The 15,405-nt window shown below is 36.8% G+C and overlaps 2 protein-coding genes across 2 annotated transcripts in view; one reads left to right on the top strand and one right to left on the bottom strand.

Moving 5' to 3' along the window:
- The window catches only part of LOC116349374, a gene marked incomplete at its 3' end in the record, with an annotated part of 98,503 nt that overhangs the window by 47,054 nt on the left and 36,044 nt on the right, over positions 1–15,405 (top strand). The window contains exons 2-16 of the mRNA XM_031780776.1: positions 734–789; positions 5,970–6,168; positions 6,291–6,392; positions 6,596–6,712; positions 6,835–7,335; positions 7,431–7,890; positions 8,007–8,302; positions 8,381–9,086; positions 9,157–9,764; positions 9,852–9,908; positions 10,020–10,283; positions 10,343–10,636; positions 10,707–10,739; positions 10,832–11,963; positions 12,083–13,932. Coding sequence (XP_031636636.1) covers positions 734–789; positions 5,970–6,168; positions 6,291–6,392; positions 6,596–6,712; positions 6,835–7,335; positions 7,431–7,890; positions 8,007–8,302; positions 8,381–9,086; positions 9,157–9,764; positions 9,852–9,908; positions 10,020–10,283; positions 10,343–10,636; positions 10,707–10,739; positions 10,832–11,963; positions 12,083–13,932 — 6,675 coding nt within the window. The remainder of the gene's footprint in view (positions 1–733; positions 790–5,969; positions 6,169–6,290; positions 6,393–6,595; positions 6,713–6,834; positions 7,336–7,430; positions 7,891–8,006; positions 8,303–8,380; positions 9,087–9,156; positions 9,765–9,851; positions 9,909–10,019; positions 10,284–10,342; positions 10,637–10,706; positions 10,740–10,831; positions 11,964–12,082; positions 13,933–15,405) is intronic.
- The window catches only part of LOC116349364, a 1,162-nt gene continuing 668 nt past the window's right edge, over positions 14,912–15,405 (bottom strand). Inside the window, exon 4 of the mRNA XM_031780765.1 lies at positions 14,912–15,317. Within this exon, the coding sequence (XP_031636625.1) occupies positions 15,073–15,317 (245 nt within the window). The 3' untranslated portion in view covers positions 14,912–15,072. The remainder of the gene's footprint in view (positions 15,318–15,405) is intronic.

Raw genomic sequence — 15,405 nt, 5'->3', positions numbered from 1 at the left:
CGAGCACAACAGAAAAATTTCTCCATCGAAAAATTCTATTTATCGCATTTTGCGTATGATTCTTAACAAACCAATCATTTTCAAGAGATAGACGTTTACGTTCGATGTTTTCTAATTAATTTGATGAAATTCTCCAGTTTTTAATGTGTTTTTTTTTTCACACTGCTAACAGCCGAGATCGATTATTTTTGTGTGCCACGCGTACCGTTATACCCACAATATAGCATATAATATTTGCCGCATTACACGATTTACGATTGATGCACAATGTACCAATTTAATATTAACTTATTTTCTGAACCTATTTCGACCCATTTGCAAATCGTGGCATAACTGTATACCACACTACATTATAGAATTAATAGTATTATAAATTTTCAATAGTGTCGACGAGATCGCAAGCTTCTTTGGCTGAAGCGCGCGCCCGCGCGTTCACACACAAAAAACCCGATCGATGCAGCAGCCAAAGAAGCCACATTTTGATAATCAAACTATTTTTTTAACCTACACACACTTACTATACTATATGTATATTATTTTAACGAAACGTTAGTTAACCACACTCGATGTTCGTAACATTGAAGACAGGCAATTTATAGTTACGCTTTATTTCAAGATAGATTAGATTCGATTCTTTATAATACCATAAGAATATTTGTTTGTATCAATTAAGAGTGTAAGATGTGTTATTAATAAACCATTTAATTTCTTTTCTCTTTTTTAATATTTGCAGCGAAAATGAAAACATTTTTGCCTCTAGTCCTTTGGTCTGTGCTAACAGTTAATGTGGTAAGTTGTTTTGGTATAAATATATATTTTTTAAGTATCGCGCAATGTTTTATGTTATCATGAAATATGAAAGACAGGAAAATTGCATATTATGATCATATTGATTGTCATATGAAGTACCACTTAGAATGGTGTTCATCATAAATTATGAGCTCAAGCGATCTTGATACATACGTTCTCAACCAAAATCAATGTGTGTGTGTGCATAAAAAAGAATCGACAGGAAGAAGTGTCCATTAAAAAAAATAATAATTTCGAAAAAAATGTAGGAAGATGGCATGCAATGTGCCATGCATAAATTAACAGTTCCCTGACACAAAGACATTCCATATTTTGTGTCGGAAACCAGGTTCACAGACAATTCTCTTCGATTAGCCGGTTTCGAATGTGATAAAAAAAGAGAGCTCATTAGTATGCAATAAGTTATGTATAAAAAAAATTAAAAACATGCCAATAAAGAAACATATTCAAATGTTTGCCATTCATTCGTTTTCGCCATTGTTTCGATGACGCTTTCAATTAACAGTTACAACAAAGCGAAAATAATGACGAAGAAGTGCAAAAGCACACGATCTTTTTTTACTATTTAAAAGACTCAATGAATCAACCAGTCCATCAATGATCATCAACGATGATAAAATGCGGCTGGCGCGCGTACAAAAAAAACAAGAAACCGCTACTGAAATGACCATAAAATATATTTTGCATGTGTTGCATAACTCAAAATGAATTGCCGCGATATGTTGTTTTTATTTATTTTTTTTCGCAATGAATCAAAAAGGAACATCTTGTTGGTGTGTGTATGTGATTCAATCACTGAGCTTGTAAAATAATTCAATTTTAATTTTTGTTTTGCAAGTGGCACGATCTGGCATGCAGCACGATCGCCGTTGCATTTCTCTTTAATCTAACGTTTTCCGTTGCTTCAAGGAATTCGATAAAACTCTAAACGACAATTCAACGTGGAGTGAGTGTGTGTGTGCGTTTGTATGACATAAAAAATCTGTGTCATAAACATTAATGTCGCGCTCGCGCTCACTTACTCACATCTGTGATGGGCAACGTGATCAATTAAAGTGACTTTTGTCTTGCCTATATTATATTGATTTGATTTGACATTCGGATGGCATCATGATCGCGCGCCCATCATAAAGACATTATCGGCATATTCGTCTCATCGCCTCATTCATTCCTTTCTATTCCAATTTGATGTTCAATCAAAAACTCACTGTAAACAAATAATGTCAATTTCAAACGTGACATAATTGATAAATCCCGAAATCAAGGAGAAAAATGTCAACAGTTCACATTCAAATTAAATATCGTGTGTAATGAATGTCTGTGTGCTGTGCTGCGTAATCATTCGCTACAATGAAAATTAATCATGTTTTCCTACTAAATTATGAGAGTCTTCATTTAAAATACAAAGTGAAATATAATCCTAATCGATGGCTATTTATAAATATGATATGCTGCACGAATCAACCGCCATCGTTGTTGACGCGCATGCTATGTGAGATGTGTGTAGTTTTTGTTGTTTTTTTATTTCTTCTTGTTTGTTTTTTTAATTTGCCCACTTTGAAATGTCCGTCTTGGCATGTTCATTTATATTATTATTTTTTATTATAAATCGAATCGAGATCCCATATGCCGCATCGTCTATGATCTCATCAAACGAAGGCAAATGCTACCAGTTTGCTTTTGGGGAGCGTCTTCATATTTATCTCTTTCCCTCTCTCTCTCACTCTCATTGTGTGTGAATCACAAGAAAACCGCAACTCAAATACATTCCATTCTCGTCATTTCGACCTTGACCATCGACTTGATCGACGTAATTCTCTGCATGCCCTGCAAGTATCCGTTCTCTTTCGTTCTCACACATTTGCAGTGGCTCACGATATGTGTATACATTGTTTCATTCAACATGCATAAACAAGATTTGCTCTCATCTCTTTTGCAAAAAAAATTTCGCCTTTAGAAGATGAGCCATTTGTTTGCCGCATATGTGTATTTATCCTGTTGCATGGCTCTTAACCAATTTCAATATTATTATATTGTCTGTCCCTTTTTCGTATTTTGCTTGCAAAAAGAAACCAATCGACGAAGAATTTTCACAATATATAATAATAATAAAAAAAATAAGTCGAAACAACGTCTGCCGGCGGTTGACTATACTATACGCGCAACATTTGCACAAAACAAATTCTCCGGTGGATTTTTCTCTAAACGAATGAAATTTTTGAAATTTATTACTTTTCCGCGTCCAGTCGACATTACTAAAAATAAACTTCGGGATACAAAGGTCTCGAATGATTGGGCATCCGAGTTATTCGTGTTGGAAAAAGGATTAACGCGACGGGAGGGAGGCCAAAGGGTTAACAAACAAAACATGAAGACAGGATTTTAAAAATTGTGGAAAACATTCAGTGAACATGTGGCGTGGAATGTTTAATTGAATATTTCTCATTGCTACAATTGGCCACGTTTATTATTATCATCAAAAGCACTTAATATTTACGATTCGCTCACGATTTATCTTCCGCCAAATTGGCATGTGACATTCAATGTTCACGACTTTGTATTATTCAACTCGATACATCAAGTCGAATCATCGTCTTCTTCTTATTCTACATCGTTTTTGTTCCTTCTTCCATTCGTTCGTTTACTTCGCAATCTATCGCCAGAGGATGGATGAGCCATTTTCTTCGCTCATTTCTAATGCCTTACATCAGCATTATGCAATTTTGCATTGGAGAGGGCAATCATTACCATTATCGCTGTGAGTTCAAGTGTTATCGACGTGCAAACAAGGTCATTAAGTGTCATTATAGCAAGAAAAACCAAAACAATGCGTCCAAATGTTCATAAAAGCGCAATGTATTCGAACAATGACCGATTGTTTTAGATTTTATTCGGTTGTTCTTTTTTACCATGTGCACAAAGTGTGATAGAGAAGGAGATGGAAAGAGATAGAGCTAGAAGTAACCGAAGACAATAATAACCACAACAAATAAAAAACAGAAGATAAAGAAAAATAACTAGTAAATAAAAGGAAACTAAATCTTGAGTTTAAGGTATAATATTCGCGTATGTGCATACGAATGCACAATCGTATCGCGTATTATCTCTCTCTCTCTGTGTGTGTGTGTTTTTGTACGCTGGGAAACGACACCCGTGTGCATATCACAGACACAAAATGTGTGTGCATTCAACTTCAACGGTATTTTGTTGTGTTTTTTCTCTTCACTTCTTTCTGTTGCTCTCTTCTGAGTCTAATCTACTGTTTCTGTTTCAGTTGGCACTAGAAAAAGGCCCAAATAAGCGCACGAAGTAATATAATGATAATATTGTATAGAAGAAAAAAACGGTTGGTTCCGTTGTTCAAACAAACAGCACTTGCGGCTAGGAAAGCCATAGAGATAAACGATGCAATTGCAAAAAAGAAATGGTGAACAAGAACACATATACTCTCATATATTATATTGTGGATTTGCCAATAGATTTCATGTGTTCGATTTCGACTAAAAGCTTGTTTTCAATCATATCATATGGTTCGCCCAGCATGTACACGTCAATTTAACAATGTACCTGAATGGTATTGCATGTTTTTCTCTTTCGTCGGATGTATCGAACGATATTTGACGAAAACCAAGAGAAAAATCGAAAAAAAAACACATTTAAATATTTCGACTTTCGTATTTCTAACCATGAAATAAATTATTCCGTGTTCTCTGCGCTTTTTTCGCCAAATAGAATACAAACTGAAATTTCAATCAGCAGAAGCTCACGATGTAATTCTATATGCAAAAATGTGCACGAAATAAATGGCAATATTCAAAATCTGTAGCCTCGTGCACAACCAAATGATATTAATCTATGAAAATGGATCGTTTTTTTCCGCACCAAATGATGGTGAATATCAAACACAGAGAAGTTCTGCGTTTTTTTTTGGTTCAAAACATTGTAGAAATTAATGGATGCGCCTCATTCACTTCGATGAAATATTGTATTATTTCTGGCCTCTAACTTCTAATAAAATCCAACCAGATTTCAAAATAAAAGTAGAATGAGGAGGAGAGTAAAAAAAAAATCACAGCCAAGCAAAAATTATATTCTAATAGAAACGAATGGGGCGATTATAACGGCAATAGTGAGTGTCAAACGCACGTAATTCCAATCGTTCGGGTTCTTTCTATATCTTCTTCAATGCATGTCTTTTGCAACCGAAGAACTCATTTCTCGGTATCACAACGTGTTCGGTTCGATTCTTTTCTGGCTAACCAGTTATTTGAGACGAACAGTTAAGATCAACATTTTTTTATGCTCACCATTATCCGTGCATATCATTGCTATCCCACAAATGTTGGAAGTGCAACAATCAACTAAAGAGCAAACAGGCAAATGACTCAAACACACACAGATAGAGAGAAAGAGAGAGAGATCAACTTGAAGAGAAAAAATAATAAATAATTGGATTCTTTTCTTCTCATATCATCGTCACATCATGCAAATAAAATACTACGTAAGATTTTTAGCGTAAACACGAAAAAAAAAATTGTGAAAGAGAAAGAAAGAGAGGTATAAAGATTGCGCCCTAGAAAAGAACAAAGAAAACCAGATAGAAAAAGAAACCCACACACTGTTCATTGATGATAATTTTCAACGAAATGCACATTTTATAAATTGTGATTTTCAAAATGAATAATCTTATTCACGAATTATAGCGGTACATTTTCGATAACTACTTGCGATTACAGCATAGCGAAAAAAAACGCCACACATATATTGTAATGATGGAAGTTTAACCAGAATCACTAATATATTCCGGCATGATGATGTTTAAGCGTATGTAATATGCATACGATTCGTTCGAACGGGACTTCGAAAAAATCGAAACGGAAGTAAAACTATATTTCCATAGAACAAATTGATTCATTTCTTTGTTGCTACTGCTATTGCTAGAAAACATTCTTATTAGATGTGATGTATTTTAATGACTTCATTCAAATCATTATGATTATTATTATTTCACCAAATTACAAATCACACACTCTGTCATTATCATGATCAAATCATTGCGGCAATTTTTTTCATCAATTAAACTCAATTATGCTTTTTTTTAAATAATAAATATGTATATAACTGATTCAAATTGGTATCTTTCTTATTGCAATAAACAGGCACTGTCACAAAACAGAATAAGTAATACGAGATTAAAACGCGAAGTATTTTTTCTAAATTTGGAAGACGGCTATTTTGGTTGTCAAGTTAACGAATCAACAGATTATTTACAATTATTTGAATTATCGAAATTATGTGATGGCCATGCCGATTGTTTTATGTCATCCGATGAATTAGCGAAAGAGTTAAAGTGCACAAGTGAGTATGAACGAGACACCGAGTTCTATTTTCAAATCGATCTAAATTGGCTTTCCAACACACGATATATTCAAATCAAATGGTTTTTTTTCTATGTCATTTCTCTTGCTGTAATCATCTAGATGATTGTGAAAAAGATGGCACATCGTGTATAAATGGTGCGTGCTTGGACTCATTATGTCACTGTAACGACGGTTATGGGGGATGTAATTGTCAAGAGCAAGGTATGTTTTTTTGCTGTTGTTGTTGTTCTTACCTATTCTCTTTTTTCCCATGCATTATTAATCTATTAGACCACTTAGAATGCAATTTTTTATCATCATAAAGATGATTATGTGAACGACCCGATCAATTTTGTGTTTTTTTTTCGTTGTATCTCAACCATTCAACCATCATTATTATTATTTAATCATATACTTTCCCATAGATGAGAACGAGTGCAAAAATCGTCCATGTGATGTATTTGCCCATTGTACGAACACTTTAGGCAGTTTTATGTGTTCGTGCTTTCCCGGCTACAATGGCGATGGTTTTCACTGTGAAGGTAATTATTATTTTTATTTTATTATTTCTCGTGATTTGGTTGGTTCTGTTTTTCTTCTTCGAATTTGAATGTAACAAATTGCTTTTCGTTGGTTCAATGTTAATTTTGAAATGCTTGTTTAGATATTGACGAATGTCAAGATCCTAGTATAGCAGCGAGGTGTGTCCAAAACGCTGAATGCTGTAATTTGCCAGCGCATTTCGTGTGTAAATGTAAGCCTGGTTACGAAGGAGACGGCGAAGAACTTTGTACAGATATAAATGAGTGCCTGAATCCGGGCGCGTGCGGTTTTAATGCCGATTGTATCAACACGCCGGGCAATCATACGTGCGCCTGTAAAAATGGTTACGAAGGTAATCCATTCGATGGTTGTGTCGACATAAATGAATGTCTGCATCCGAATGCCTGTGGTCCTGGCGCCATTTGTATCAATTTGGATGGAAGTTTTCAATGCGAATGTCCTCAAGGATTTGAAGGTGATGCCCGATCGAATGGATGCCGTGATTTTGATGAATGCGCACGATTGCCATGCGGAAGAAATGCACAGTGTCGCAACAGTGAGGGAAGCTTTCAATGCATGTGTCCCGAAGGTTTTATTGGCGATCCAATGAACGAATGTCAAGGTAAGTTTACAAAAAAATGAACGTGTCAAATTGGAGGTTATTTTCATTTCGTCTTTTATTCTCTAATTCAAAATTTAATTTTTTTTCAATGACAGATATAAATGAATGTTTGGAGAACCCATGTGGTGCTAATGCTGTATGCACAAATTCACCTGGCAGTTTTGTGTGTTCATGCAAACAAGATTTTACTGGTAATCCATACAGAGGATGCACTGACATTGATGAATGTTCAGCATTGAAAAATCCATGTCCGTCCAGTGCAATTTGCGAAAATAAAAGCCCAGGCTTTGAATGTAAATGCCCGCAGGGCTTCCAGCCTCGACCTGATCCGAAAATCGCTTGTGAACAAGTCGATGTAAACATTTTGTGTCAAAGCAACTTCGACTGTACTACAAATGCTGAATGTATTGAAGGACAATGCTTTTGTCAAAATGGATTTGAACCGCAAGGTTCGGTGTGCGTTGACATTGATGAATGTCGAACAAATGCCAATATTTGCGGGGAACGATCGATTTGTATTAATACACCTGGCAATTTTCGTTGTGAATGCCCTGAGTAAGTTAATTTTGTCTCTTGTTTTCAATTTAAAAAAATTCAAATACCAAACAGAAATTGAAAATGCATTTGAAAACCTATGTTTATATTAAATGTTTCGTTTTAAATTATTGTAGCGGTATGGTTGGTTTTCCACCGAAGAAAGGCTGTAAAGCACCTTGTGAAGATGTAAAATGCAGCCCACATGCTTATTGCAAAGCGGACGGAACAGAAGCATATTGTGTTTGCGAAGAAGGATGGACATATAATCCAAATAATATTGCCGCTGGCTGCGTTGACATTAACGAATGTGATACAATCCATGGACCATCAGGACGTTGTGGTTTGAACGCAATTTGTACAAATACACCAGGAGATTTCAATTGCCAATGTCCGCCCGGCTTTTCTGGCAATGCTGCCATTCAGTGTGTTGGTATGTCAAACATTCTCTTTTCAAGCCAATATTTTGTAATATTTAAAGAAAATCGTCTCAATTCTCTTATATGTTCAGATATTGATGAATGTTCGAAACCAAATCGATGTGGTCAAGGTGCACTTTGTCTTAACCGGGCCGGATCATTTGAATGCGTTTGCCCCGAAAATTCAATTCCCGATCCAGATCCAAGCATTCGTTGTATAACAGTTGTAACGTGTCGATCAAATAACGATTGCCCTGGCAATGCCATTTGTGATGAACATCAACGTTGTTTGTGTCCCACACCGAATGTTGGAAATGATTGTCGACACCCATGCGAAAGTCTACCATGTGGTCCAAATACAAACTGCATGATTGTTAATCAAGAAGCAAAATGCTTGTGCGCACCCGGTTTTGTTGGTTCGGCCGATCGAATTGGTGGTTGTGTTGACGATGATGAATGCAAACATTCGCCAAGTGTGTGTCCACAAGGGTCACTTTGCATAAATACACCGGGCGGCTTCAATTGCCAATGCCCAAGCGGTATTCAAGGCGATCCATTCAAAGGTGAATGTGCACGAGCAAACATTCAAGTTTTAACATGCGACGAAGAGCATCCATGTGGAAAAGAGGAGAATTGCGTTTTTGATGCATTCCTCAGCAAAAATGTATGCGTATGCCGTCAAGGCTACACAAGAGATAACAGCACCGGAAAATGTCTTGATATCGATGAATGTTCCAATAGCTTACGACCAGCTTGTGGAATGAATTCATTGTGTAAGAACTTGCCGGGAAGCTTTGAGTAAGTAAATCCATTCCATTTTACGTTCGATTTATAATTAATCACATTTTATTTCCATACAACTATTTAGATGTTTCTGTCCACCAAACTTCTTTGGAAATCCATATGTTACTTGCGAAGAATGTACCAGCGCCGAATGTCAATGCAAAGCACCATATAAATTCGTTGGTGGAAATTGTATTTTAGCTGGATGTCAAGATGGTGGTCAATGTCCACCAGGAGCTGAATGCATCACAATCGCTGGAGGTGTTAGCTATTGCGCGTGTCCCAAAGGCTATCGAACACAATCCGATGGCAGTTGCGTTGATGTTGATGAATGCGTTGAGAATCAACATTTCTGCGGCTTTGGAGCCGAGTGCGTTAATCGTCCCGGTTCATATGAATGCTTGTGTCCACCTGGCTATGGAGGCGATCCATATCATGGCCACTGCTCAGCGCCACTAATACAATGCGCTTCAGACAGAGAGTGTGGCATAAATGAGAAATGCGTACAACCTGGAGAATGTATTTGCCCACCTCCATTCTTTTTGGATACCAGCGATGGAAACAAATGTAAAAATCCATGTGAAAGATATGCATGCGGTATCAATGCCAAATGCACACCAACAGATCCACCACAATGTATGTGCGAAGCTGGTTTCAAAGGTGATCCATTGCAAGGCTGTTTCGATGAAAATGGTGAGTGATTTTTCGAATTTGAAACTTTTTTTAATAGAAAAACTATTTTGGGACTTACAAATATTCAAACCATTTCAATTTTCATAGAATGTTCAACATACGGCAATCCTTGTGCCTATGGTGCACAATGCGAGAATCAAAAAGGTGGGTACACTTCAGTTTTTTTAATTCTTTTATTTGTTTCTTCATTTATGCAAGTACGTTTTCTTTTATTCATCAAATTAATTTTATAAATTACCTGTTATTTGCAAAAAGGTGGATATAAATGCGTGTGTCCAAAAGGAATGGCCGGCGATCCATACAAAGAAGGATGCATTGAAGGAAAAATTCCATCGACAAGTAAATGCCGTACGAACAATGATTGCGCTGATACTTTGGCTTGTGTGCAAGGAACTTGTATAAGTCCATGCAAGAGTTTACTTTGCGGACAAAATGCATATTGCGAACCAGAAAATCATGCAGCTTGGTGTCGATGCCGCATCGGTTTTGAAGAAAACGAAAGCGGCGAATGTGTTTCACGTGGGTTTCCAAAAAAGTTAGTAAAAATGGTAAAAATCCAATAATTTTCCCTTTTTTAGAATGTAACGAGTATTTTTGCGGTCAAGGAGCTGTTTGTATCGTAACACGTGACGGTCCAACGTGTAAATGTCCCCCCGGTTTGCTTGGAAATCCATTCCCAGGTGGTGTTTGTGTTACAGATCAATGTTCATCAAATCATCCATGTGCTGACAACCAAGTCTGTATTGGTGGTCGTTGCAAACATCGTTGTGAAAATGTTGTATGCGGTGTTGGAGCCACATGCGAACCATCGACCGGAAAATGTATTTGTGAACCAAACTTTGTGGGAAATCCAGACTATTTGTGTATGCCACGTAAGTATCTACAAAAAATGAGGATCAAATGAAGATTAGCAACTAATTCAATTTTTCTTTTTCAAAATAGCGATTACAACGCCAGTTTGTCAACCAGACTGTGGTATGTATTATACGAATATTATAATGTTATTTTTATGTCAACTAAATTCGGTTGATGATTTTTATTAAAATTATTTTGTGTCTTATTTCTAGGTCAAAATGCCCACTGTCGCTACGGACTCATTTCAAATGAATGTGTGTGCAATCCAAGCACCGTTGGAAATCCATATGAAATTTGTGGACCAGTTGAACGAAACACATGCGCAAACACAAAATGTGGCATTGGTGCTGAATGTAATCAAGCAAACGGTCGCATTGATTGTGTGTGTCCAATTGGTTTCACCGGAAATCCGTATGTTGAGTGTCGCGATTTAGACGAATGTTTAGAAAATCCATGTGGATCGAATTCGATTTGTATCAACACGGCCGGAAGCTATGATTGCAAATGTGCTCGTGGATTCTTTGGAAATCCATTTGCAATGTGTTCACCGATTGAGAGAGATTTCTATTGTGAAGATCCAGATCGCTGCACGTGCAGTAATACTGTCTCATGTCCAGCTGGTTATCGATGTGAAAACGGGCGCTGTTCGAATTTGTGCCAAGGTGTTTCGTGTGGCCCACGAGCTGCTTGTTCCCTCGGAAAATGCATATGCCCCTCAGGTTATATTGGTGATGCCAATGATTTGAACAAAGGTTGTTATTTGCGCGGTCAATGCGAAATCGATCAGGATTGTAAGGGCACCGAAATTTGCTTCCAATTTAGCCGCGGTGTTCGTAATTGTGTTGACGCCTGCAGTAAATTCTCATGCGGACCGAATGCATTGTGTATTTCAAGTAATCATCGATCAACGTGTATCTGTAACGAAGGTTATGCTGGCAATCCAAATGATTTCAACGCAGGATGTTTACGACTCAAAGACGATGTAGTTAGAGCAGATACTTGTCTAAATAATGTTGAATGTGGACCAGGTCAAATTTGTATCGTTGGTGCAGAAGGATATCGAGAATGTATAAATCCTTGCGCATCGGTTGCATGCGGTTTGAATGAAGAATGCCGATTAGATGCCAATTCAAATCCAGCCTGTCATTGCAAAGACACTTATGCATGGAATCCAACAAGTTCAATGTGCGTTAAACCATCAGTACCAGATTGTACATCGAATAATGACTGTCATCCGGTCGCTTCATGTCAACCCGATTCACTTGGCATTTTGAAGTGTACATCAATTTGTGATAAATTCCAATGTCCAGCCAATTCAGTTTGTGTTGCCACAAATCATCAAGGGTGAGTAGATGAACATTTTTTTAAAAAATTATTTCTAAAAAATCGTATTTTCTTTTAAAAAAAACAAGGTTTTTTCTTTCCAAAAAAATTCATAAAAAAAAAAATCATTCGAATTTCAGTGAATGTCAATGTTTACCGGGATACTTTGGCAATCCAAGAGATCGTAAAGGTTGTCGATTGGAAGAACGAAATCAATGCGCAACAAGCGCTGAATGCGCAGAAAATGAAAAATGTAAAAAGAACGAACGAAACGGAGCAATGGAATGTCGTCCAGTGTGTGAAGATGTAAATTGTGGACCACAAGCAATTTGCATTTCAAACAATCACATTGCCAAATGTCAGTGTCCAACGGGTCCATGGACTGGCGATCCATACAATATGACAGCCGGTTGTCAGAATGTTCCATGCGTTTACAATATCGATTGTCCACCAACTCAATTATGTAATCGTTTAACGCACACATGTTACAACGTTTGCGATGAATCATCATGCGGTGAAAATGCCATTTGTATTGCTGAAAATCAAAATGCAGTTTGTCAATGTCCGCCCGGTTATCGAGGCGATCCAATTCCAGAAGTTGGTTGTAAATTGGCCGATGCATGTTCACACTGTGCCGAATCGTCTGTTTGTGAAATTTCTCAAACTGGTCAAGCAATTTGTAAATGCCCTCAAGGGTATACCGGTTATCCTGAATCAACTGGCTGTTTCCCAATTGGCCAGTGTCGCAGTGAAACAGATTGCCCGAACAGCGCCAAATGTGTCAGCGGACGATGTGTAGATAAATGTCATGGTTTATGCGGTCCAAATATGATTTGTACGATCAAAAGTGGCGAAGCGGTTTGCGCGTGTCCAAGTCGATTTAAATTCATTTCTGGTTATGCCAAGGACGGTTGCGTCCGTGATGTGGCTGCTTGTTCAACAGACTATGATTGTGGCAGTGGTATTTGCAGTAATGGTCAATGTACGGTTGCCTGTCGTAATCAACAAGACTGTGCCGACGGTGAATACTGTGAAAATAATCGATGCATGGTCAAATGTTCGAGTCATAATCAGTGTCCAGATGGTCAAGCGTGTAAACAAGGTGTCTGTAACATTGGATGTCGAAGCAACAAAGACTGTAGTTCAAATTTGTCGTGCTACAATAATTTCTGTCAAAATCCATGCAGTAACAATATTTGCGGTGATAATGCATTGTGTAAAATTGAAAATCATGTGGCCAAATGCGAATGCCCGGCCGGATTTGAGGGTAATCCAACACCGGAACAAGGATGCGTTCGAGTTCCATCAACATGTATCTCATCGAGCCGTTGCCCCAATGGACACATGTGCATTGCAAATATTTGCCAAGTACCGTGCAGCGAATCGACTTCATGCGCCATCGGCGAAAGATGCGATAACAATGTATGCGCAAAAGTTTGCTACACAAATAACAATTGTTTGCCGGGTGAAATTTGTAACGAACGTGGAACATGTCAAGCAGGCTGTCAATCGGAAGCTGATTGTCCACCAACACAAGTTTGTGCTAATGGAAAATGTAAATGTGGTCGTGGTTTCATTGGAACACCGTTTGGATGCTCCGACATTGATGAATGTACCGAACAAGTTTGCCATCCAAGCGCAATTTGCGAAAATACACCCGGTTCATTTAAATGTATTTGTCCAGAACAAACGGTTGGCGATCCATATACAGCGCCGGGTTGCTTGCTGCCAAATCAATGCGGACGAAATGAAGACTGCGCCAAAAATTTGGCCTGTTTCGAAGGAAAATGCACAGAACCATGTGCAATTGCTGAATGTGGACGCAACGCTCTTTGTCAAGGTAGTGAACATAGAGCTTTCTGTCAATGCCCGCCGGGTTATCTTGGCGATCCAACAGATAAACTCAACGGCTGTTTCCGAGTTGAATGTGTCAGCAGCGATGATTGCAGTCAAAACAAATATTGTAATCCACAAATCAACAAATGTCAAAGTGAGTATTTTGTTTACTTTGTATTTCACAGACTTACATTATCAATATGTCAGTGTTTGCCGACGTTCAATGAAATTACATTTAAAAACAGATGCGTATATCAATAGATCATTGTTATCAGTGAAATAGAATGAAAACTAAATGAAGAAATATGACAAATTAAAGAAGAAAAATGGCACATTCTTGATAAAAAATCGAATTTTATTTTCGCCATAATTATCAACTCTCAATGGCCATTATCACAAAAAGTGATTTCGCATATAATCGATTGCACCTTTGTAAAGGGCACTTATTTGTTCTAATATACAGTTTGAAGATGAAAGTCCACTAAATTCACAATGCATAAACAGTGCCGTCAGAAAATTTGAGACCAAGCTCATTTTTTTCATACAATTTCATACAAATTGACGATATTTCGGAAATAGGTAGACCTATAATTTTTTGTACACTTATTATTTTATTTACGGAGAGTAAACTAGTGAAGTTTTACCAAAAAATATCTACGCGCTTAAAAAATATCCAAGGTTTGCACTTTCAAGCGTGGAAAATGACACATTTTGTATGAAAAATAATCTTTTTTCACACTTGAAAGTGCAAACATCGGATATTTTTAAACGCGTAGATATTTTTTGGTAAAACTTCACCAGTTTACTCTCCGTAAATAGAACAATAAGTGTGCAAAAAATTATGAGTCTAGCTCTTTCTGAAATATATTAAATATTGCTCCAAAAAATCGTCTATTTGTATGAAATTGTATGAAATTTTTTTGCATGGTCTCGAACTTTCTGACGGCACTGTATATAAGTATAGAAGTTTTCTCTGCTTTTCTAAGTAAGCTTAGAATTATTTAGAAATGTTTCGACTTTTACCTTACCTTATGGCTTGTATGTACGAAACATGAAAAAGTGGTGACTGAAAATGTCACCAATTAATTACATTAGAATACAAATCAGAAATTCGAACATATAAAGACACCATATTTCAATGTTCAACTATTTATTTTTGATTTATAATTTGCACTTGCTCTTTATGATTTAAGAACGTTTCATAAATCTAATCATTCTAAATACACTCAAGTATTTTAGATATTTTTAATTATAAACCCATCATGTTAATGTTATATGAAATCTCATTTCATTCTTAATAAACTACTTCGTCCTCGATACTATACGTCTCGACTGTAGGGTCTATTTTTTGTGTCGGTATAAAAGGAACGGGAAATACAGGGTCGTCAATGCTATTGCCTTTGCAGTTATAAAAAAATTCTTGAATATATAGATCTGTGCTTGCAGCAAAACTGATGTATTTCAATGTAGTTGAATCAAATTCATTCGGCTTGAATAAAAACACTGTGTTGTTATTAATAGTGATTTGAATGTAGCCATCTGCAAATGTGAATAATTTAAATGAAGACCAATTACAATCTATTTTCAATGCATTTCAATAGTTTTTGAGTTTTAAAAAAGTAAAAAA

Source organism: Contarinia nasturtii, unplaced genomic scaffold (genome assembly GCF_009176525.2).
Source record: "Contarinia nasturtii isolate CC-2019 unplaced genomic scaffold, AAFC_CNas_1.1 Cnas_scaffold_2861, whole genome shotgun sequence".
Lineage (NCBI taxonomy): Eukaryota > Metazoa > Arthropoda > Insecta > Diptera > Cecidomyiidae > Contarinia > Contarinia nasturtii.
Note: the sequence above shows the minus strand (reverse complement) of the source record. Positions and strands in the feature narration are given on the sequence as shown.